At 39.3% G+C, this 23,617-nt stretch overlaps 1 protein-coding gene across 5 annotated transcripts in view; it reads left to right on the forward strand.

Annotated features, from left to right (window-relative positions):
- The window catches only part of TRPM3 (transient receptor potential cation channel subfamily M member 3), a 595,793-nt gene that overhangs the window by 449,957 nt on the left and 122,219 nt on the right, over window positions 1-23,617 (forward strand). For all 5 annotated transcript variants that reach the window (XM_024211010.2, XM_024211011.2, XM_024211012.2 and 2 more), the window contains exon 6: window positions 99-270. In XM_024211010.2, coding sequence (XP_024066778.2) covers window positions 99-270 — 172 coding nt within the window. The remainder of the gene's footprint in view (window positions 1-98; window positions 271-23,617) is intronic.

Raw genomic sequence — 23,617 nt, forward strand, 5'->3', positions numbered from 1 at the left:
TACAACTCAGAATAAATATTTTGTACCTCGTGATTTACTTTAATCAGAGGGTGTTTACTGTCTTGTCATATTGAGCGTTTTCTGTCTCTATAATGCAGGTGGTCCGACCATACCAGACAATGTCCAATCCTATGAGTAAACTGACAGTACTCAATAGTATGCACTCCCATTTTATTCTGGCTGACAATGGGACTACTGGCAAATATGGAGCAGAAGTGAAACTTCGTAGACAGCTGGAAAAGCACATCTCACTTCAGAAGATAAACACAAGTGAGTAACATATTTCTCTATTATTGTATAAATGACAACTATAGGAAGGACACTGAGAATCTAAGTAGACAAATGTTGATCTACAAAGGGGATGGGATTTTTTTAGTAACATGCTAAACATGAGTTACTGTATGTAAAGTAAACAAAAATAACATTTTAGGTGCACAAATGTACAAATAGAGCTCAAATAACATAAGTTGAATTAGTTTCTGGTAGTTTGACCATAGTGGCCAAAGCTATTAGGGTTCATTCCACGGCAAAGTTAGATTGAGTCCAAAATTTTTCTGTCATGGTACGTATATTTCTGTATCCTTTAGACAACAATGCAGTACTTCCAAAGACAAAATTAAAACTCAGAAAATGTAGGAAAATGTTCCATTTAGCAAGCAGGGAAGAAAACCAGTTGAATAGCAATTGAATCCACAGCCTCTTTGCTGAGAACTTTCAACAAAGTTGCATTTTAGAGCCAACTGTGGTGGTAGCTTTTATGATATGGATACCTGAAACTGGAATGAGACCACAAAATTCATTTAACCAAGCAGCCATTACATGGTAATAGAGTGTGTTGGAAAATTTTTGAGGCATCGTATTTTCATCAAAAAATGGCCCATTTGTCAAAACTGAAACTGTTTGAAAAACAGAATTGGGTTCAACAAATTTCCCAACTCAAAAAAATGCCAAGAAAAAAATTCAAAATTGTCAAAATGTTTTATTTTGGAGTTTTCTAAACAAAAAATTATGAAATTTAAACTAATTAGACTGAAAGGGGGGTTCAGTTTCTATCTGTTTTAAAATAAGTGTTTTGATTGACCCCCAAAAAATTAAAAAATCTTTTTCATTTCATTAATATTTTTGCAATTGTGACATTTCATCTCAATTCAAGATGAGAAAAGATTTTGAACTCTCGTAAATATTCATGGGACAGGATAACCATTTCACACCCGGCTCTAAATAGTAGAGACTTTCATACATTATCAAACAGGGCTGAATTCAAACCAGCCACTTTGGGGTGAAGGCCTGTATATCAAGAAGGACCTTCCATGTTAAAGTTAAAATTCTTGTACATTTATACGGACATTACAAACTAGATAACAAATGTGATTTAGCAGTTCAATATAGCAACTTATGAAGAGTGAAGTATGCCTCAGAGCTTCCAACTTCACTCCAAGATCCAACTGTTTTCATGCCAAAAAAGCCAAAATGGGAAGTATTTTCTAGATTATTGCTGTTTCCAGGCTTACTATTTTCACCCATCAGTGGGCATCTCTTTTCTTCTCAGGTAGCAGTATGTACATATCCTCGGCAAATAGGCACAATATGATCTAAACTTAAGTTAACCAACAGCAAAGCATCATGTTCAACAATGGTACAAATAATGTAATCTTACTATATCAAGCTGTGGCATAAATAATTACTTTGAGGACTTTTGAGGAGATTCAATCTATAGTACAACAATCACGTTAGGGAAACTTCATGTAAAAATGACTTTATTGGAATTGTTGATCCCTTTTCACTTAGATATTTACCTTAGCTCATTTTAGGCAAAAGAATAAATTTACTGAAAGGCATTATTAGTATTAATGAATTAACTTTAAAAGCTTCAGCTGTTCAAGTTAGATACTTACCTGACTGTTACCAGCATCTCCTAAACTATGGAAGACCTCTCTCCTTGACCCCTTCCCCTCCCCCCCCGCTGGAGCCACCTCATCCAAAATTATATAACCCTTCCTCCCTCCTCTTCCGTTCTTGTCCACACATTGGCTGATCTTCCATTGTGGCCCCAACGCATCTCTCTCTGACTCTTGCCCCTCAGTTGATCTTCAATTCTATCTTTACTACTTCATATACACACCTTTATATACCTCTGTCTTCATATACACACACCTTTAAAGATAACATATAATGATGACTTGGCCCTGGAACATCTGCTTGAACTTTCAGCTCTGACTCATAATGCAATTCGGAGCACACCAAACTCTTCTGCCAGCCATATTATGCAAGGTTTCAAAGTGGAAGCATCAGAGCCTCAAATAAAAACAGTTTGGCCTTGTAACATATCTTCAGTGGTAGGGGGATCCAAAAGCCAGAGGAAGTGTTAGTAAGGCGACAGGAAATTTGGAAGAACTGGTGGAGGGAAGGCTGCTGAGTGGGTGTTCACAGGTCATGATGCAATGAAGTCTGGAAAGTGGGTGGCTTTACAAGAGGAGATGTAGGACTTGGAAATAACCTTCAGCCAAACAAAACAAAACATAGTGTACTTGAGTTTGTTTCAAAAATAATTCTGAGGTTTGCCAAGCTTAATTATTAAGGTTACCATATGGATGAGATAAAATAAAGAACACCTGCACAATTGGGTCAAACAGATGGCTGCTCTCTGATGCCTTTCCCTTATACTTCTAGCAGAAAAAGCAGCATAGTGGACATCCTTACTGCTTGCCCCAGAATGCATAGTGGCACTGCTATGAAGGGACTTACATCTGAACCAGAGTGTGCACAATTGTGGATGTATGCCCATATTTACAGTTTTAAGTAATCAGCAGCCTGAAGTGGAAAATGCCCCTTGACAGTATCAGTCTCCAGTCCTCAGAGACAGAAAAGTCAGAAAAAGGCATGTTTTTGACCTAATCACAGAAGAGCAAAGGGCTAGGCAATAGCACAGATTCAGGAACTAATGAACAGTTGGCAAACCATCTCAGCCACAGATAGTAGGATTGTCGTTTTATTCAAAACGTGTTATAAAAACTCTTGACCTTTCCCATCCCATACAAGATCTACATTTTGTGGGGGTTTTTTTTTTTTAATCATCTTTGCCTTGATTCTAGGTTCTTTTTCAATGTATTGAACAGTATTTTAGAGGCTCAGTAATGTAGACCACATCTAAACAAAGGCTTTTAGTTTGCACGAGCTCCTAAAATAGCTGAAAACTAGATCATACACAAATATATTAGGCAAGTCAAAGGGGAGTAGAGATGAGTCTTATTATTAAAATATAAGAATAGAGGAGGCCTCCAAGTGTGCCAGATAATTCTGAAAATATAAACTAGTTCTCTCATTAAAGTGACATTATTCTTGATCACTCATCAGTGGCTAATATGCCTGTACTGAATGTAAAGCACTGTGCTTAGTTTAGGCTCTGCATAAATGTATGAAGCACAATTAGAGAAATATCCTCAAGGAATATTTTCTTTAGAAATCAGTAATTAGTACTGTTCCTGAGATTTAGAAAGCCTTATCCTCCACCACCACCTTCCCCTCACCCCACTTCTTACCTCCCTCATTGCCTCAATTCTGGATTTCAGTATTTGGCTCCATTAATGGTTTAGAAATTAGAATAATGTTTTCAGACACAGGGAAAGTTATCCAAAGTTGGTGTCTGTTGTGTCTGCAACTTGTGGCCCAGCACTCAGGGTCATTTACTGGCTGTGTCAAAGTGAATTGTGCATGGAGTCAGAGATCAATATATGGGCCTGAAAATGTGCTTAGAGCAAATCTTGCCTGCCCCTCGCCCCATGATACTTTAAACATAGCCAAGTTACCTGGACCTACCCTGAGGACAATTGTCACTGAAGTCTATGAAAGTGGAGGCTGCTGATCACCACTCTATACCTGAGCAGCGTGGAGCTCTTTCAGGAGGGAGACAAAGGGACTAGAACTGTGCCTTTATTGTTTAGGGGGAAAGTTGGAGGGATCCGTTGGACAGAGGGTGAGGAGGGGAGCTGTCTTCCTTCCCCTTGTCCATGCATCCACCAGATACTGGGAATAGGTTATTTTCATTCCTGATGGGGGCCCCATCTTCTCACAGACACAGATCCATTTTTGAAGCTGCCATCCAGGAACTCTCTCTTTCTTGGGACATGCTGAGGTATTGCATCTCCCCAGCTGCCAGTCAGTTGGAGAAGACCCACCCCACTTCCATCTCTGTGCAGAGTTGGGAAGATATTGTGTATGTTCATGGTTTCCTTGACCTCATCCTTGATTGTATGTAGGTTGGTGATCACTCCACTCTGTAGTCAGAGGAAAAGGGTTAAGACAGAGTTTGACCACTGCATGGCTGCCCCTGTGCAGAATTCTCTCCTCAGGTTATGAGCAGGTCTCTCTGAGCTGCCTGCTAAACTTATAACCTATTCATACAGTATTACAAAGACAATTTGTCACAAAATAGAAGAGATAATTTATACCCAATAGAATAAAAATAGTATTTTCCATTATATTTTAAGAATATTTTACAAATGAATTGTAAAATTATATTAATAGTTTCCATGAGAAATTTTTAGAGAGCAAAGTTCCCTACTCAAAGGGTAAAAGGCTTCATGGACCTATAACTAGAGTTCAGTTCTCTTCAAGCTGTTATGCTATGAGTAGACTATTTCTACAATAGAGCAGGCATTTAGGTTCCTTAACAGCCAGAACTAACACAGGCAAGTCAGACAATTTCTAATTCAGTGTTGTTATCCTTCACCACTAATACTTTACTGATTTCTGGTTCAGTGCTTCTAAAAATGCACTTAATGCTGAAATGTCTCCCATTACAGTATATACATCATAGATGTTATCTGACAGGATCAAAATACTGCAAGTTTTGACTCTGAACATTTGGATAAGCTATAGCGTGGCGGTTGTTGCCAAGAGATAACATGGTACCGCTGCAGTTACGTTATGGCAAGCTACATGGAAATGCTTGAGTTCCACGCCTTTGGAAATCAAGCCAGTGACTCAGGTGCCAAAATAAAGATTTAGGTGCTTAAAACATGCTGAGAAATATGGCTAACTCCACTATTCAACAAGTTGGAATTACACAGGCACTGGTACCTGAAATATATATCACTACAGCATGGAAGCTATCTTGATTACTACTCTTCTGAAATTCTCAGGCATGCCTCCATCTCCTCTTGGCTACTGTCATTCCATTTTTAAAATCCATCTAAATCTAAACTTTCAGCACTTCATTTTGTTCATATGGAGGATCACATCAGCCCCATCTTCCAAAATCTTAATAATTTCTTAACCATTTCAGAATCAATTACAAATCTTCCCTCTAGTCTTCAATATCCTTTGTGGACTTTCTTTCCTTGTCTCTCCCTCACTTCGTCTCTCTCTTCAGCCCATCCCTCTCCGAATACCAGACCCACTCTTCTTTCACTTTTTCTTGTAGACGATATAGCCTTCTAGTAAACAGACTTTCACCTTCGGAAATTGTCTCGTTGTGTCTTGACGTAGGTTCCGTTCCTGGTTCTGTCACAGACTTCATGTGTGGCCCTTGGCAAGTCACCTAACCTCTCCATTCTTTAATTTCCCTATATGTAAAATTTAAATAATAATACTAATCCAGAGGAGTGTTTTGAGGCTTAATATGGCAACGTTTACAAAATACTTTGAGGTATTCGGATAGAAGACATAGAAGTGCCAGATACTAACTTCTTCTTATACATCAAGATCCACCTTTTCCCTGGTATATGATCCAACTTCTTTGCTTAAGACAATCAAATCTCACTAACTGAGCCCATTCTGCTTTTCCCGTGATTAGTTATTCTCCCCAACACTTGGGCATTTTACTTCTCCTCTACTTGTGTAGAAGCTACTGTATCTCTGTGATATGTTATACTCTGCTGTATATAGTTGGCTTGTTTATATGTATTTGGCTGCTGAATGTTGTTTGACATTTTAATGGTGCTATACAGAATAGTTTGTGTTGCATGAGAGAACATAGATCATGTCTGAAGGGTGGAGAGAAGTAGGTTTTGAAGGTGCCAATTTAAAAAACAAATTAGTTGAAACAGATGGGTTAATTTTCTTTCCCCCCAAATATGATTTTGTTAACAATCATAAGATTAGAGATTGGTAAAAATTACATGATCCTGCAGAAATAAGAGCACAGCCAGGCCTTTGTTCCTGTTCTGGGAAAATATTAAAGGACGACATGGAAGGAGGAGAGCTCAGTCCACCATCTGACTCAAACGATGCAACCACTGAACAGACAGTGGAGTGCAGTGAAGCATCTAATTACTTAAAACAGCCTATTGCAAATCATCCAATTATAACATTCCCGGACATTAATGAAGCATTTCTATTAAATACTGATGTGTCAGATATGACTGATGGTGCATTACTACTTCAAGTTTCACAATGGCATTGGAAATCTAGCTGCATTTATCAGTCATGCCTGAAAATTACTAAGTAGTGGTGTAAAAGCAGCAAAGAGTCCTGTGGCACCTTATAGACTAATAGACGTATTGGACCATGAGCTTTCGTGGGTGAATACCCACTTTGTCGGATGCATGTGGTAGTGGTGGTAAAAAAAAAAAAAAAAAAAGTATCCACAGTGCATTAAAAATTTCAGGCACTAAATTATTCACGTTTGCTATCTTCACAAATAATAAGTTTTCTGTCAGTTTGAGATAACTACAAGTGTAACATAATGCAACTGGTAGGTGTTGTCCAAAGGCTGTTTAAGCTTTGTGGGGAAAAATCATCCCAATTGGTTGACACTCTGTAGTGTACACATGTTGTTACAGAAAGTTCTCTGGGTAATTAAAAGAACACTTCAGTAGTACTCCATATTTTAAATAAATGTTACCCAATGTTTACAAAGTCTCATGTCAGATACTCCTAGCTCTTTTTTCCACCTGATATCTTGGTGCCTATTTCTTTGCATATTTATTATTTGTAATCACTGTTGTTGTGATCTTATTGGTTACTTAAGTCATGAGGTATTGCTATTGCTCCCTAGATTGGTTGGCTCTCAAACATGTATACAGTATTTTTCTTGTTCTTGAATGTTCTTGTGGGAAGGAAGGGGGAAAATTCATTCATACAAGGGCCTAATCCTCAGATAGTGTAAATATGGGGCAGAACTCCAGAAAATCTGTCCTACAGATATTTATGGGAAATGAATAAAAGGTATTGTGACTACAGTAGGAGCAAATTCTCAGTTTTTATTTGAATGGATGTGCATAAATACTTTGTCATCAGCTCTAGTTAGTATTCTTATTAACTGATACCCTCACCTGGGTTTCAGAACCTGGAAACATAGCACAGAAAATGTATGTTTAATTATAGAATATCCTCACATACACAAGTATTCCAGCAAGCAGACAATTATTGTCCTTGCTTTGAACATGCTCATATATATTTGCTTCTGACAAGAAACTCAATATGGCAAGTATGGTGACAAGCCCATATACTATACCATTCTTGCCAGCTATATTTCCTTTTACAGTTAACGTTATTCTTAAAATCTAAAAGGAACCCTTAGAAGCAGAAAGTGCATATAGATTTATGGAGCCTGTTTTCATTTTGAATCAGTACCTATGAAAACTGAATAGTCACTTCAGCCTATCTTTTGTTTCCTGTGAGTGTAGTGTCTTATTTGGAGATACGAGAAAACTCCACATGAGCAGAGCATACATGGAAGCTACAACCATGGTTAGTGTTTATTAAACATCAAATCATTCAGGCATTTTGAGATGCAGTTTGCTATCCTATTCCACAGGTTGTGCTCAACAAAAGGGAAATGAGCATTTTCAATACCAAGTAATTGGGTTTTTATAATTGGAAACGGCAAGTAAATATAACAAATACTCCAGCGCTGCATGAAAGTACCAACTCTGCCAATTTTGTGCTCTATTCTATCACCAAATGTTTGGACTTAATTCCCAGGGAACATTTTTTATTTAGTTTTGCATTCAGTATGCTTTATACGAGGGATAATTGACCCTCATGGTTGCGATAAGTGCAGAAAAAGGGGCTCATGAGACATTTGCAAACCTGATTTGTGGCCCTAAAGACTCTCCATTAGCTTTGGAAATTGATTTTAAAATCTTTGCTTACATTTACTTCATTTTCCTGTTCAGTATAAAGTGTAACTTTGGGCTGGGGGGCTTCACCTTCACAAGAGATGAAGAAGAAGAAGAAAAGGATATATAGATATAAAGCCTGGGCCCTAATCTGGTCATAATAGATAAGAAAAACAAACAAAGCCAGACATGCAGTTTTCTTTTATTAAAGTTCTTTGCTCTCAGTAAGAGTAGCTATTTTGTTTCTCTTCAGGAAAAGCTGATGGAGCATTTTATATCTGCTGGGAAAATAGATTTTTAAAAAACCCCAAAAGCTGAGCTCTGTTTTAATTTTTTTTTTTATTTATTTCTCTAGAAGTCTCTGAAATACAATAAAAATAAGGAACCAAAGAAGCCAGTTAATACACTGGAAGATATATTTGAAACACTTGCATTAAGCTAGTGGAAATAAAATCAAAGCATGCTATATTCAGTGTGGGTTTTCCTAAAATCAATCAAAATGTTTTAGTTAATTCATTTATGTAGCAACTTTCACAAACCTAAATGTGCTTTGTGGAATTGGACAAAATGCTTCTCTCTTCAAAAGCAGAATAGAGCAGTAGAATGGAAGAAGTCTAATTGGGTATGGTAGGCTCTTTAGCCATTTTCCCAGAGCAGGCAGGCCAACACAAGAGACTTGGGGGAACATGCTCTGCAGTGCACGTAATTGTTGCGCCAATTTCAGTATATGTGCAAAGGAGGCTGGGTCACACTCCTGAGCCAGCAGACCAGATCTTCTAAAGGAAGTAGGGCCCCAGCCCCCAGTGAATACATTCAATGCTCTCCCAGCTTGGTGTTCAATGTAAAAGGTAGGCCAGGTTCCTATCCAAGTGTTGCACTGTGGAGGGGGAAGTTTTTTGTACCCTCCCTTTTATGCAGGGACAGGAGTTTACCCTATATAGAGAGTGAAATAATTTCACCCCCACCAAAGTGCAGCAACCATTATGTAAGGTAGTAGCTATTGTATTATATCATGGCTACAAATAACATTACACAACACTTTAGGGACAGAGGAAGAGGATGAAGAATATCTTAACCAATTAAAGCCACCATGGGATTTTAAATACGAAAAATGTAATTATCCATATTAGAATTTAATCAGGATCTCAGTGTCAACACCTCTACTCTCATGGACTCTTTAATGATCACAAGTGATCAAGATCTCAGCTTTACTTCTCATTAGTAAAACCAAAACTCCAAGCCAGCATCCCCAAGCACCCTCTTGAACTATTTGTTAAATACTGACTCCTAGGGCATGTCTACACTGCAGCTAGGAGCATGCCTCCCAGCTTGGACAGACAGACATGTGCTAGGTCTGCTTGAGCTAGAGTGCCAAAAATAGCCATGTGGACATTGTGGCACAGGTGGTGACATAGGCTAGCCACTTGAGTATAAGTCTGCCCAGACCTCTGGGTCCAAACTCCGGTGGCTAGCCACAGTGTCTGCACTGCTGTTTTTAGCTTACTAGCTTGAGCAGAGCTAGCGCATCTGTCTGCCTGGGCTGGGAGGCACCTTTCCAACTGCAGTGCAGAAATACCCACAGAAAAAGCACCATCTACTGAATCACCAATTCCATATCCTTCAGCACTTCGATTTTTTTTTTCCTGGGAAGTATGTCTTGCCCATGTCTTACTCTGCAAAGGGCAAGCTTGTGATACCCTTACTCACATTTGGTAGTGCCTTACCCTAAGAATAGCCCCATTGGCTTCCCTGGAACTTCCCAAGCAATAAGAAACTACTAATTGTGAGTGAGGTTAGCACAGTCTGGCCATGAACTTGTAATTACTAACTAAATCTGTAATAAGGAGGCTACTGTGGCAAATAACAGAACACTGTGACATCGGCCTGTAGTTACATCAGAACACTCAGACCAAAGAGCTTTCTAACATTTTTTTAAAAATTGTTTATAAATAATAATTCTTAAACTTTTCTTATTTTTCCTTGTTTTGCTTCTTGCTGTGAATATTGCAAAGTCCTAAGAAACAGCCCCAGAAAGCCAACCAATTATACATCAAGGTTTGCATGTTTCAGGATGCGGGTGGGGGGTGGGGAGGAGGAATTGGGGGTTTTGATTGTTCTGTTTTTACTCCCTCTCAGAAGAAAGTTTTTACTCAGCTTTCTTCTCTTTATTTACATTTGTGGCATAGTAATGGTAGAAGCCTCCTTTTCTTTTAAAAAAAAAAAAAAAATTCAGTGCCCTTTTCAGAATAAATTATGATGCCAAACAGTAGACAAAATATCCCTGCAGGAACTGAATGAATGCTTCGTGAGGGAGTGCACCCATTCCATTAGTGCTCACATCTTAAATCACAGCACATTGTCCCAGTTTACCTTTTGGTCTTAGCGCTCACATAATGCTTTTCACCCAGGATATCAAAGTACACTGAAGAGGGTGCTAGGCATCATTGCCCCCATTTTTACAGAGGGTGAAAATGAAACAGAGAGAGATTAAATGACTTGTCCAAGTTCACATGACAAGTCATTGTCTGAATGAATGAATGGAACCCAGATCTCTTGAGTTCCAGTCTTGTGGTATAGCCACTGCACCATGCTGGCTCCTTTTAAAACTTGGCTGGTTTCAGGTATTGTTGCTTCTGTAACACAGGCATAAGCATCTCTTCAGACTAGAGATGGCAACAAATACAATCCAAATCTGAACTTTTCCTGAGACTAGGGTTGTTTCAATCCAAGCTTTTATTTTGTCACCTTATAAGATAGGGGTCAGACACAACATTCAGCTCCAATTCACAGTTTGAAAGTGTTCAGCTCCAAAGTTTTGATCTGTACCTTTACTTCATACAATCAATGAGCTAAGTAACGAGGACTGTGTTAGAGTGTTAAGCAAGGGCATCAGTCTTTCTTGTTTAATAATTCATTCAGTATGTAGTAGGGTAGTTTATTCCTCAACAGGCAGAGTGAAGGAACTAAACAGCAAGGTTGGGGTGGTTCTGGTTGTGTGGAGAAGGGAATTCCAACAATGTAACATGTCTACAGTATCTATTCATGTGACCCGTGGACTTCCCTTTGTCATCCTATGCCTGAGAATATATGAAGGGGGCTGGGAAGGCAAAGGGACGTTCAACTGTCATCACTGACATCTTTTTTTGACCATTGCACCATCATCAAATGCATTGGAATGCTCATTTACGTCAGATTTTCCTTTCACATTCTGTGCAGCACTTGATGCATTTCCATATGTGTGTAGTTAGTTAGAGGTACGCACAGATTTATTTTTAACAAAGGGACCCACTGTAAATTGGAGCTGTCTGAAATGTTCCCAACAAAGCTAAGAACCATCTGAAATTGCCTGGTTTCAGGTTTCATTACAACCTGGAAGCTCGGGCCATGGTCATCAGAAAATTCACCATGGTTTGTGAATCCGACAGTGGGAGCTGATGCCATATGAAAGGGGATAGAGAAAATGGATTTGGGAAAGGTGTGTTCAGTCTGTGTACAATGCCAGGTAAAAATCACAGTGTACGTCAGTCAAAAGAGGGCAGGCATTGTCTACCGTGACTACCCAGAGAAGCCTTCATCAGAACGTGGGTTCAACTTTGAGCAGAGACCTCCTGATTTATAGTTTTGCCAGAAGAGTGTACAAAATGTGTAGTTGTGCATGATTTGGATATGAAACTAGGAGGAACTAAGTGATTTCAACTCTATTGCTTTGAAATTTCAGGTTTGCTCAAACTCAAAGGGCATAGCAGGTAATGAGAGACCAACCAACTGGAAGATTGATTTGATTTATTAAATTAGCAAGTTATTAAAATTGTTCAGAAAAGGATACAAGGGGCTCAGAATTCTGGTTCTTTTTAAATTATTTTTTACCTATATAGGCTCTTATGTGCACCCGTCACTGTAGTATCTGAGCACCTCCCAAAAGGAATAATCATCATAATCTCTCTCTATCAAACCTTTCCAGTAGATAGGATGAGTAAGTAACTTAATTAGTGGGCTACATTCTGTGAGGGGGTTCTGTGTAAGAAGAACTGTTGAGGGAAAACTAACTTGAAGAGATGAGTTTGAATTTTGCTCTGGAGTGGGAGTGAACATTCTTATCTTAATGAAAGGTATAGTCTTTGTCAAGCTCCTGTCAAAATTCTGTCTCTTGAGCTCACAAATCTTCCCCTGATGGTCAATAATTTAATTGTTCTGATGGAAGGTGATGGTAGCAGAAGGAGAGGCAATCTCTCGGGCTACTAGAGCCTATCCCATGGAGGGCTTTAAATATTGAGGGAGACCTTGAAACTGGGCTCCATATTCATTGGACAGCCTGTGCAGAAAGCAGAGCACTGGGCTGGAGCACTCACAGTGTTCTTTGTTGCTAAGCAGATTGACTGCTATGTTTTGTGTGTTTTTCAGGATGTGAGACTTCGTTCCTAGACACAATGAGCTGTAGTATTCAAGCCTGGAGGTCATGGATGGGTGATCATTGTGGCAGATCTGTGTCTCATAGGAGGGGATACAGTCTCCCTACTAGTCATAGATGAAAGTGGACTTTCTTTGTTGCCATAGGTATTTGGACTTCCAGTAGCAGTGAAGTGTCCTAAAGGAACTTAAGGTTACAGACCAACTTGACAATCTGAAGGCAAATACCCTCAGTATGGAAGATGTTATGGAGGGACATGTTCAACAACTTGGTTCCTTCTTCCTACTAGCGTTACCGCTGACTTTCCTGGATTCAGCTCTAGGCAGTTGCTCTGCATCTATGTAATAATCTGAACTGAGCATTCAGAAAGCTTGGGAAATGCTGTTTAACGTTGACATAAAGGTGTGAGTTATCTGTATACTACTGGCACAACAATCCATGTGGTCTAAAATAGCTTCATATAGACGCTGTATAGTACAGTATCAGGCAGAGGATTGAGACTTGAGGGTTTCTGGAGGGCTCCAAAGATGGAAAAATGGTTCCCTATAATAACCTTTTAGATTTAAGGAAGGACCTGAGCCATTTCAGGGTTTTCTCCTTTACCACTGCAGCCTCTTTGAGGTGGTACAGGAATATCTGGTGGTAAGTGGATCAACCAGCACTTAGGCCCAGCAGGATGAGTGTGGATGCATTTGCTTTTTCTGTGGACTGGTTTCTGTCTCTTAGACCACTTTAAATCTGTTGCTCTATTTAAGGGTACTGTGAGAATATCTTTTTGCCATATTCTCTCTCTAGAGAAAGAGGGAAAGGAGTTCATAATGTGTTGCTGCAGGGCAAAGGAGTTCAGAACGTGAAAATTCCTGTCTCAGGCTTTTTGATTTCATGTTAGGTGTGGACTTTTGTTTCATATGATAAAAATGCTGCCCCAAGGCATACAACATATTTACCTGTTTATTGTTTCTGTTAAAGTACCTCTCACTGTGGTATATGAGTACAGCACAAAATTAAAGAACACAAATGCCCAGAACAAAAGAATTGGTTTTGGAAGTCACAAAACACATTTATGCAGTTTGTTTGTGTCAGCGTTTGCTATTGAAGCATGCCGCTGAATATTATACTAGTGTAACCCTGACAGACCCCGGTTGTCAGCGGGTGAGATCAAACCTCTCTCTTTCTCCCACCCCATGGTCTCAGTGCCACTAGATGGAATAGAATACCACACCCAGGAGGTGTGTGGGTTACATTAGCTCCAGTGCTTTTATAGTGGTTGCATCCAATCCCCACTAATAAAGTAATTCAGGCCTAGTGGTTGGCCTACACAAGGAAAACTTTACTATATCTGCTAACTAGAGCTGTACAAATATCTGCTGTTACAATTCACAGGGATTATTATTTCAGTTTTGGTTCCCATGGGTCCCATAGCCCCGAAGTTCTACATTGAGTTTCAGGCTAGAAAAATCCCAAAATCCTAGTGTGACCCAGATATGTCTGAGCTCAGACCAGGTTTGATCAAAAGCTAGTCCATAATTGTCAAAAGCTTTGAAAAATGGGTGAACTTTTTGATTAACCTTGATTGATCTTTCCTAATGACAGCTAAGGGGGATTCTCCTTTAGTGCAAATGGGAAGGGGCCTCTGGAGTAAAAGGTCCTGAATTGTAACCTCCTGTGTTGGATAAAAGCTTTATAACTGACAAACATAATGGCTATATGAATGCAGAAATAGATTTGTTGCTCTGACACACACAAAATCACAGCAAAGATAAAGATCCAGATATGTTTTTAAAAGAGAAGTTGTTCTGGCATTTGTGCGCACAAATTGCAACTACCATGCACATTTTTATTATATTATATTTATTTATTTCACTTTTAAAGAAAATATGTACCTGTTTTATAATCTGGGTACTTTTAAATATATTACAAACTTACAAAAAATTAACCTAAAACAACCAACCTAAAAACCTAATACTTATTCTCCAGAGCCCACCAAATCAAATGTGGCTATCCAAAGATGCATTTGTAATTTAGTTGTAGTAACTGCATGAACCCTGTTTGTCTATTTATGGAGTGGGAGGTTAAAATAAATTTCTCCTCCTAAATGTCACCTAATCTAGCATCAAATTGTTTACTACGTTATATTGCTGTATTTATGGCATTTCCCCTTCTGAGCCTCAGTAAACATTTATAACAGTGGTTTATTGATGACTCATGTAGTTATGTAGAACCACCACTTTCAGAGGATAGTACTCTGTTTTATGAGGAAAAAATAGTATAATATGTTAAAAGCAAACTCAGTTCTGCTTGTTCTCCCACTCTGCGTGTTGCCTTGGGACTATACAAACCTGTGGACAACTGCAGACTAAGCTGCAGACAACATTGCAATTAGCTTGCTCTACAGAGCAACATAGGTACGTGCTGCATACCTGAGAATTTGTGTATGTTAAGACGGCAGGAAGCAGCAGTACTGAGCTTGGTCTGAAGTGACTCTCTGATGGCACAGGAGTGTACGTTCTCCCTGAGCTATGGGTATCAAAGTTCTGGAACAGTATGTGCAAAGGCAACTTCTGCATAGATTAAGAGAGAGGCAATTAAGTGAAATCAGCGACCTAGCTAATAGGAGTTTTGCGAGGGAGTTTACAGGGTGAGAGTGAGGGGGGCTACATACACTTAACATTCCTTAAACTTCTTTAATGTTAAGCCAAAAAACACCCCCTGATAAAAACAAAACAACAAAGGAATGAGCTGCAGGAATAGAAAGAGAATGCAGGCAGAAGTCCTGCAACAGAGTGGGGGCTACTCAGTTTATTGCACCCAATGCAGCATGTATGATTACCTGCCCTATGGGCAAGTGGCATTCGGTGCAAGGAGCTCCTAGCCCTCAGAGACTGTGTATGGGCTTTGGAGACCAGGGTGGCTGAGCTGGAGAAGCTAAGGGAGACAAAGAGGTACATAGATGAGACTTTCGGAGCATAGTAGAACGGTCCCACCCCCCGTCTGACAGCCTCTGTGCTGTTGAGGAGGATGAAGGTTTCAGGGAAGGAGAACATCCAACTGGAGCAGAGGGAAACAATCTCATAGTTGGGACCCTCATTCTAAATGATGATGTGGTATCCTCTCGCACTGAGAATACCTCGCTGGGGGAGGGAACTCCAGTTATTAGGAAGAGACAGGTATTAGTGATGGGCGATTCGATCATTAGAAACATAGATATCTGGGTATGCGATGACCGGGAGAGCCTCATGGTGACTTGCCTGCCTGGTGCGATGGTTGCGGATCTCTTGAGACATCTAGATAGATTTATGTGTAGTGCTGGGGAGGAACCGGTGGTCGTGGTACCTGTAGGTAACTTTAATGTTGCATAATGAAAGCAAAGAAAGACTATTCAAAAATTCCTAAAGCAAGTGGATTAGATATTTAGTGCCAGATGTACAGGCCTAAACTCCACTTGCGCATGCTCTTTAAAAAGTCTAATACCTGGGAACATATTAGTAGTGGCATTTCTACTTGCAAAAATCATTAGGGCCAATTGGATTTTGCAGGTAGATTTTACATGGTCCCAAGTGTTAGACTGTTAAAGGGTTAATTTAAGTGTTAGTGTGCATACAACTGTTCATACCTGGACAGTGCAGGCAAAAGTATGTGTGCGCACCATTTTGTGCATACACAAGGAGAGACTGGGTAGAGAGACCCAACTGAAAAGGTACCCCTTAATATCCTTTAAAGAACATGTGTAGGGTGAGTTTTCTTAAAATCAAAGATTGGTTTAACTGAAATATTTTCATATTACATAAAGTTTTATACAGTGAGGTTCTCTGTTTAATGAACTAATTTATTCCAGAATTTCCTACCTTCCTGTGCTACTTTTACAGAGAATATTTAAGGTTGCTCCATCTAATAGTGAAATGTTCCTTTATTAAAGGAAGAACTTACCAGGATTTTTCAATAATATTAAGGAAACTTATTTGGGGACTTTAAGAACAGAAGAACATCCATACTGGGTCAGACCAAAGGTCCATCTAGCCCAGTATCCTGTCTTCCAACAGTGGCCAATGCCAGGTGCCCCAGAGGAAATGAACAGAACAGGTAATCATCAAGTGATCCACCCCTTGTCACCCATTCCCAGCTTCTGACAAACAGAGGTGAGGGACACCATCCCTGCCCATCCTGGCTAATAGCCATTGATGGACCTATCCTCCATGAATTTATCTAGATTTTTTTTTTAATCCTGTTATAGTCTTGGCCTTCACAACATCCTCTGGCAAGGAGTTCCACAGGTTGACTGCATTGTGTGAAAAAATACTTCCTTTTGTTTGTTTTAAACCTGCTGCCTATTAATTTAATTTGGTGACCCCTAGTTCTTGTGTTATGAGAAGGAGTAAATAACACTTTCTTATTTACTTTCTCCACACCAGTCATGATTTTATAGACCTCTATAATATTCCCCCCCCCCCAGTCGTCTCTTTTCCAAGCGGAAAAATCCCGCTTTTATTAATCTCTCCTCATATGGAAGCCGTTCCATACCTCCAATCATTTTTGTTGCCCTTTTCTGAACCTTTTCCAATTCCAATATATCTTTTTTGAGATGGTGCGACCACATCTGCATGCAGTATTCAAGATGTGGTCGTATTATGGATTTATATAGAGGCAATATGATATTTTCTGTCTTATTATCTATCCCTTTCTTATTGATTCCCAACATTCTGTTCACTTTTTTGACTGCTGCTGCACATTGAGTGGATGTTTTCAGAGAACTATCCACAATGACTCCAAGATCTCTTTCTTGAGTAGTAACAGCTAATTTAGGCCCCCTCATTGTATATGTATAGTTGGGATTATGTTTTCCAATATGCATTACTTTGCATTTATCAACATTGAATTTCATCTGCCATTTTGTTGCCCATTCACCCAGTTTTGAGAGATCCTTTTGTAGTTCTTCACAGTCTGCCTGGGACTTAACTATCTTAAGTAGTTTTGTATCATCTGCAAATTTTGCCACCTCACTATTTACCCCTTTTTTAATTAAACATTAAATACCACCTCCTTTCTCCTGCCTTTTGTGGGTGAATATAAGAATGGCCAGTTCAGATCAGACCAGTCTGGCCCAGTATCCTGTCATCTGACAGTGGCCAATGTCAGATGCTTCAGAGGGAGCAAAAAGAACAGGGCAATTATTGAGTGATCCACCTCCTGTCATCCAGTCCCAGGTTCTAGCACTAAGAGGTTTAGGGACACCCAGAGCATGGGGTTGCATTAGGGTTGCCAGGCGTCCAGTTTTCAGTGCTGACCAGGCCACTAAAAGTCCAGTTGGCTGCAGCAGCTGGCTCTGTGTGGCTCCCAGAAGCAGCTGGCATGTTCCTCTGGCTCCGTGGTGCAGAAACTATGGCCAATGGGAGCTGCGGGGCGGAACCTGCAGACGGAGGCAGCGCGTGGAGACCCCGGCCACCCCTGTGCCTAGGAGTCAGCAGGACATGCCGGCTGCTTCCGGGAGCCACATGACGTAAGCACTGCCCAGAGCCTGTACCCCTCACCCCCTCCTGCACCCCAACCCCTTGCCCCAGCCCTGAGCCCCCTCCTGCACCCAAACTTCCCCCCAGAGCCTGCACCCCCTCCCACACCCCAACCCTCTGCCCCAGCCCTGAGCCTCCTTCTGTACTCTGAACCCCTCAGCCCCAGCCCAGAGTCCCCTCCTGCACCCTAAACCCCTCATCCCCAACCCCACCCCAGAGCTCACATCCTCAGCCAGAGCCTTTACCCCCTCCCGCACCCCAACCCCCCTGCTGCGGCCCAGTGGAAATGAGTGAGTGAGCGAGAGTGCGCAACAGAGGGAGGGGGGATGGAATGAGCAGGGGCAGGGACTCGGAGAAGGGGTGGGGCAGAGGTGGAGCCTCAGGGAAGGGGCAAGGCAGGGGTATTCAGTTTTCTGCAATCAGAAAGTTGGCAATCCTAGGTTGCATCCCTGATCATCTTGGCTAATAGCCATTGATAGACTTCTCCATGAACTTATCTAATTCTTTTTTGAATCCAGTTATAGTTCTGACTTTCACAATATCCCCTGGCAACGAGTTCTGCAGTTTGACTATATGTTGTGTGAAGAAGTACTTCATTATATTTGTTCTAAATCTGCTGCCTATTAATTTCATTGGGTGACCCCTGGTTCTTGTGTTATGTGACGGGGTAAATAACACTTTTTCTCCACACCATTCATGATTTTATAGACATCTATTATATCTCCCCTCAGTCGTCTCTTTTCCAAGCTTAACAGTCCAAGTCTATTTAATCTCTCTTCATATGGAAGCTGTTCCATTCCCCTAATTATTTTTTTGCCCTTCTCTGTATTTTTTCAGATTCTAATGTATCAATTTTTAAGATGGGGCAACCAGAACTGCATGCAGTATTCAAGGTGTGGGTGTAGAATTGATCTGCCTGTATATAGTTGCATGATTATACTTTCTATCTCATTATCAATCCCTTTCCTAATGGTTCCTAACATTCTATAAGTTTTTTGACTGAATTGGAAGCATAATTAGACCTGCCAGTAATCCCCATTGTGATGAACTCAATGATTGTTCAAAATATTGACTATTTAGGCTATGCAGATATTGCTAGATGAGAAAGTAACTCTTTAAGAATTCAGAGGCACACAAGAAGAGAAGAATTTGTTGAAATAAGAGCTTGTTGGAAAATGGTGAAAAAATATTTTGTTGAAATTTTGAATCATCAAAAAAGTTTCAACCAGCTCTATGAGGTGGCTGCAAAGCACCGAAATGAATTAAAAAAAAATATTTTGCTGAAAATTCAAAATGCATTTATCAACTCTATTTGAAACCAAGGGAGGATAGGATATTCATGACATAGGAAATAATTGAAGGAAAAATACCTGGTTTACTGCAGCCAAAATAATTTACGAATACCAAAAAAAAATTACTGATCTTTGGAAGTGAAAGGATCTCTTTACATCATGATCTCTAGCACTTCCTCTAAAAGTTCTGTGCCAGTATTGGAGGATCAAGTAATGGGGTGCCCACCCACAAAGGGCTTTTTTGTAGTTTGAGGATTGTGTTAAATAGTTCAATGTTTCAATAAACCCACAACCAGCTGACACAATGCTGAATACAATGTGTCCCTGCAAAGTCATATTTAAAACATTCTAAAGTTAACACAACTTGTCAAGATCATGTTCTGATATTTCCCAACTTGCCTGGGTCTTAGAATCTTGACCTTGAAATGCATTGTTGATATGGAAAGAATGACAACAGTGTAAAGGCTAGCTAGCAATCTCTGGTATACAAGGTGTTTATGAAATGGTACATTGATCTCTTTAGGAGATTATTGTTCCTAAACAAACTCCCTCATACATTATGAAATTTTTCACTATAGCCTTTATATTTGTTACCAATTCCCAAATATTTAGAGGCTAAAATGAATCCAAGGTTTCCTTGGATTATATAAATCAAATGAAATCAGCCTGTGTCTTGTCTACCTGTACTTGAAAGGAAAATCTCCTTCATATGGGCAGCTAAGTTGTTATGTTAATGAACAAGTGAAATGAAGTACAGTATCACAAATAACTGTAGGGGACTTCATGGGGGAAATAAGAATTCACTACTTTCCACTGATAATACAGTCTTGTCTACTGAATTTCTTAGGTTGTAAGATGTTCCAGGCAGGAACTGACTTTCTGTATATATGGAAAGTCCCTACCACATTATGGGTGGCACTCTAATGCAAATAATTATTAATAATAATGAGAAACCCATAGAGCCAGGTTTCAGAGAAAAGGAGCTCAGAAATCTAATTCAGCTCAGTAATCCTCTCTATGCTATTGGATCTGAAGAAATGTCAATCTGGGTTTTTTAGAATAAATTGGTTTTAAAATGTTGCATCCAAGTCTGAGATTCTCCCCAAAAAGTTTACATTAATTTTTCCCTGCAGCAAGTGCCAAATATATTGCTCCCCAGAACTCAAGAAGTCTATATCACTTTCCAAACTATTTGTAGTTTATGGAGAATGAAGAAAACTACCAAGAAAAGTAATTCATCTGTTTGATAAAGCAAAAGCAGAATTTACAGAATATCCATAATAAAGCCCACAGAAAATAGGCTTGTGTATAGCTAAAGTTGTTTAATTGTATTCATGCTGGAAGTGTTTTCACAATCAGGGGAAAATAAACAATGCCATCTGACTAATTGCAGTGAAACTCAGCTTGGACACTTGCAGAAAACTGTTGTATATCAGTCAATAGAGATTTAAAGAAATACACATTTGTTGAATAACATTTTGAATAACAAACTCATGAGCCAAAAAGAGATTAAGTTCTTCAGATAAACTATTTGCTGAAAATTATTTGCTCAGCTGTAATAAATAATCATCATTCAAAAGGTTAAAATTAGCAGATTGATCGATATCCAGAATATCCCTCCAGAACTGATCAATTCTTCCAGCAGGGTGAAGGAAGGTGCACAAATCTGTTTGAAGTCTTTATTGTCTGATAAATTTCTCTAGTGTTCCTCCTAACCAAATTGTGAACTTTGCTTTCTTTCACATTTGAGAAAATAAGTTTTCCTCTTGTGAGATTCAACCACAGAGTGAAAGCAGTGTTGTTCCAGTGTTACTGCATTCTAATTGGATACAGTACAATAAACATTTGATTCAAAAGACTGGCATATGTTTGAGTATTGTTACACAGCCACTATAAGAAATGTCTCCTCATTCACATTATGCACTCCTTAAAATGGCATTATATTGACCCCATTCAGTGAAAGAGATCAGCTAAATATTCTCCTCATGCATACTGTGCTGTTCAGAATTATATGTTTCCATTTGTATGCAACTGTCTGAGCCACAAATGTTGTTTCTTTGCAGTGTACATAGTTGTAGTAACTCTGATTTCTCTGGAATTATCCATCCTTTAAGGTACTACTCAACATTAGTAAGTGAGAGGTCTTTAGATATCTACTGTACCTTTTCTCCATGACTGGAAGGTCATTTTCCAGCTGGAGAGTTCTATGCTGCAGAAAAGGAATGTTGGTGCAAGGAGGAATGAGGAAAAGGCAGCTGACGTGGATCCTTGTTCAAGAATCAAGGAATTCATTTCTTGAGAAAGTAATTGTAGAGGAAGGAATACATAAAACATCAGCCATATACTGTACTATAAGAAGAAAATAATGTAAATAAGCAGAAGAAAACACGGATCCTTTCCACCTTCAGAGAGCTTGCCATTGCTATACTAATCAGAAGACTAGAAGTTGAGTCCAAAAATAGTAGCATTAACAACCTTCCTTTTAATTTGGTGAAAGAATTTTAACAACGAGGTTCTCTAATAGCACCTGTGAAGCTGTCCAGTGATTAAGTGGGGATGCTGTTCAGTGGGAAATATACTGTGCAGTCTCTCTCCTTATTGGTGCTGTTCTGTTGGCAGTCAATTGCTGTAGTACACAAACAATTTTCTTGAATTAGAAATCACTTGTAAATAATATGCCTGTTGTCATCTAGTAGCAATAAAGAATTAGGAACACTTAGAAGTCAGCCAGTCTTCTGATGTCAGATGTGTAATATTAAATGTATCAGGGTTCCACCAATTCTTCAGCAAGAAAACATTTCTTATTTTAGCTGATTATATTAAAAATGTGTTTTTATTCTTAATTTTTAAACTAACTTTTAAGTGGTTTAATAGTATGCATGATAAAACTAATTGTATTTTTCCAATCATGTGAAAGACTGTCAAAAATATATTCATTCCTGGCTTAAAGCCACTGAAGTACACTAAGCATAATTTGGTCCATCATACTTATGTCTTTTTTTTTTTATGCAAGGTTCTTAATCATCCTCTGTCATTCAAATCCCTTCTGTAGACTCACTTCTATAGCAATACTTATGAGAAATTAACCAACTAATAATGATTAGGGTAGAAAAGCAGTTGGGGATGGTTTATAGTATACAAAGCAGATATGGAGCTATTTAGCTGTGTGCTAATCATACTGTTAATCACTTTGCTTGTATATTATACCTTTTCACTCACACTTCATCTTTTAGCCTGTTTGTCATTTTAGACTGTAAGTGTTTCAAGGGAGGGACTGGATCTGCCTATATGGCATGCACAGGACCTACTGTGTTTTGGGTGCTACTGTAATATAAACAAAACAGTAATAATACCGTAATTTAAAGCAAGTTTTTATTTATAACTATATTATATCTACTTAAATAGTTATAAAGCACAATAAACATAACATCTCCTTTAAATGATAGTAATAATAAGGTGCATGGATTGACAGCAGATTATGGTTTTAGTTAAGTACACACTGCAGACTGTCCTCAGAGACGGTAGGACAGCATTTGTGTATGCTGAAATAGATAAAGGTAAAGTCAAATCAAGTTTTAGTCTGCCCATTTATGCATGTAAAATGGCTGGGTTCCCTGGTCAGACTACATCCCCCATGATGCACCATGGTCTCTACTCTAGGAGGTGGGCGGCATCATGGTATTCCCTGGCCATCATGGGAGTTCCTGGTGTTGGTGCATCATAGGAAAGGTATTCTGGTAAGGGATCCTGGCCACTAGAATGAAATGGGGTGATGAGTCAACTGAACTACAACTCTCCTGATGCCTTGTGGAAGTATTTCCTGATCGAAATATTTCAGTTTGTGGGCATTTAGTTTTTTGATTAAAAACCTAAATTTTCCACAGAAAGTGAACACTTTTCACGCAAAAAATCTCCCTGGTTTTTCATCAAAAAGCAGTTTTGACAGGAAATTTTCAATCCTCTATTATATACCCCATTTCAGATATCACCAGCCTCCACTGGTTAAGAAGGACAAGCAGTACAAGTTGTACATATAAAGAACCTTTTGTTAATGATATAACACACACAACTCTTTTTTCACTCAGGTGAGTCTGGTCAAACCACATCAGTCTCCTGAATGAATATAAGTGTTTCCTCTTTTGCAGAGGAATCCTGTCTATTTGCATTACAGATGTTGAGAATGAGGTCATATTACTTCTGTATTTGGTTGACTGCTACTGGAGTATTGTTTCCAGTTCTGGTGTTCACACTTCAAGGACATTGAAAAATCTCAGAGGGTTCAAAGAAGAACCATGAGAATGATTAAAGGACTGGAAAGCATGCCTGGTAGTGAGAGACTCAAGTTGCTCA

Source organism: Terrapene carolina, unplaced genomic scaffold (assembly GCF_002925995.2).
Source record: "Terrapene carolina triunguis isolate 2854851 unplaced genomic scaffold, T_m_triunguis-2.0 Scaffold113, whole genome shotgun sequence".
Taxonomy (NCBI): domain Eukaryota; kingdom Metazoa; phylum Chordata; order Testudines; family Emydidae; genus Terrapene; species Terrapene triunguis.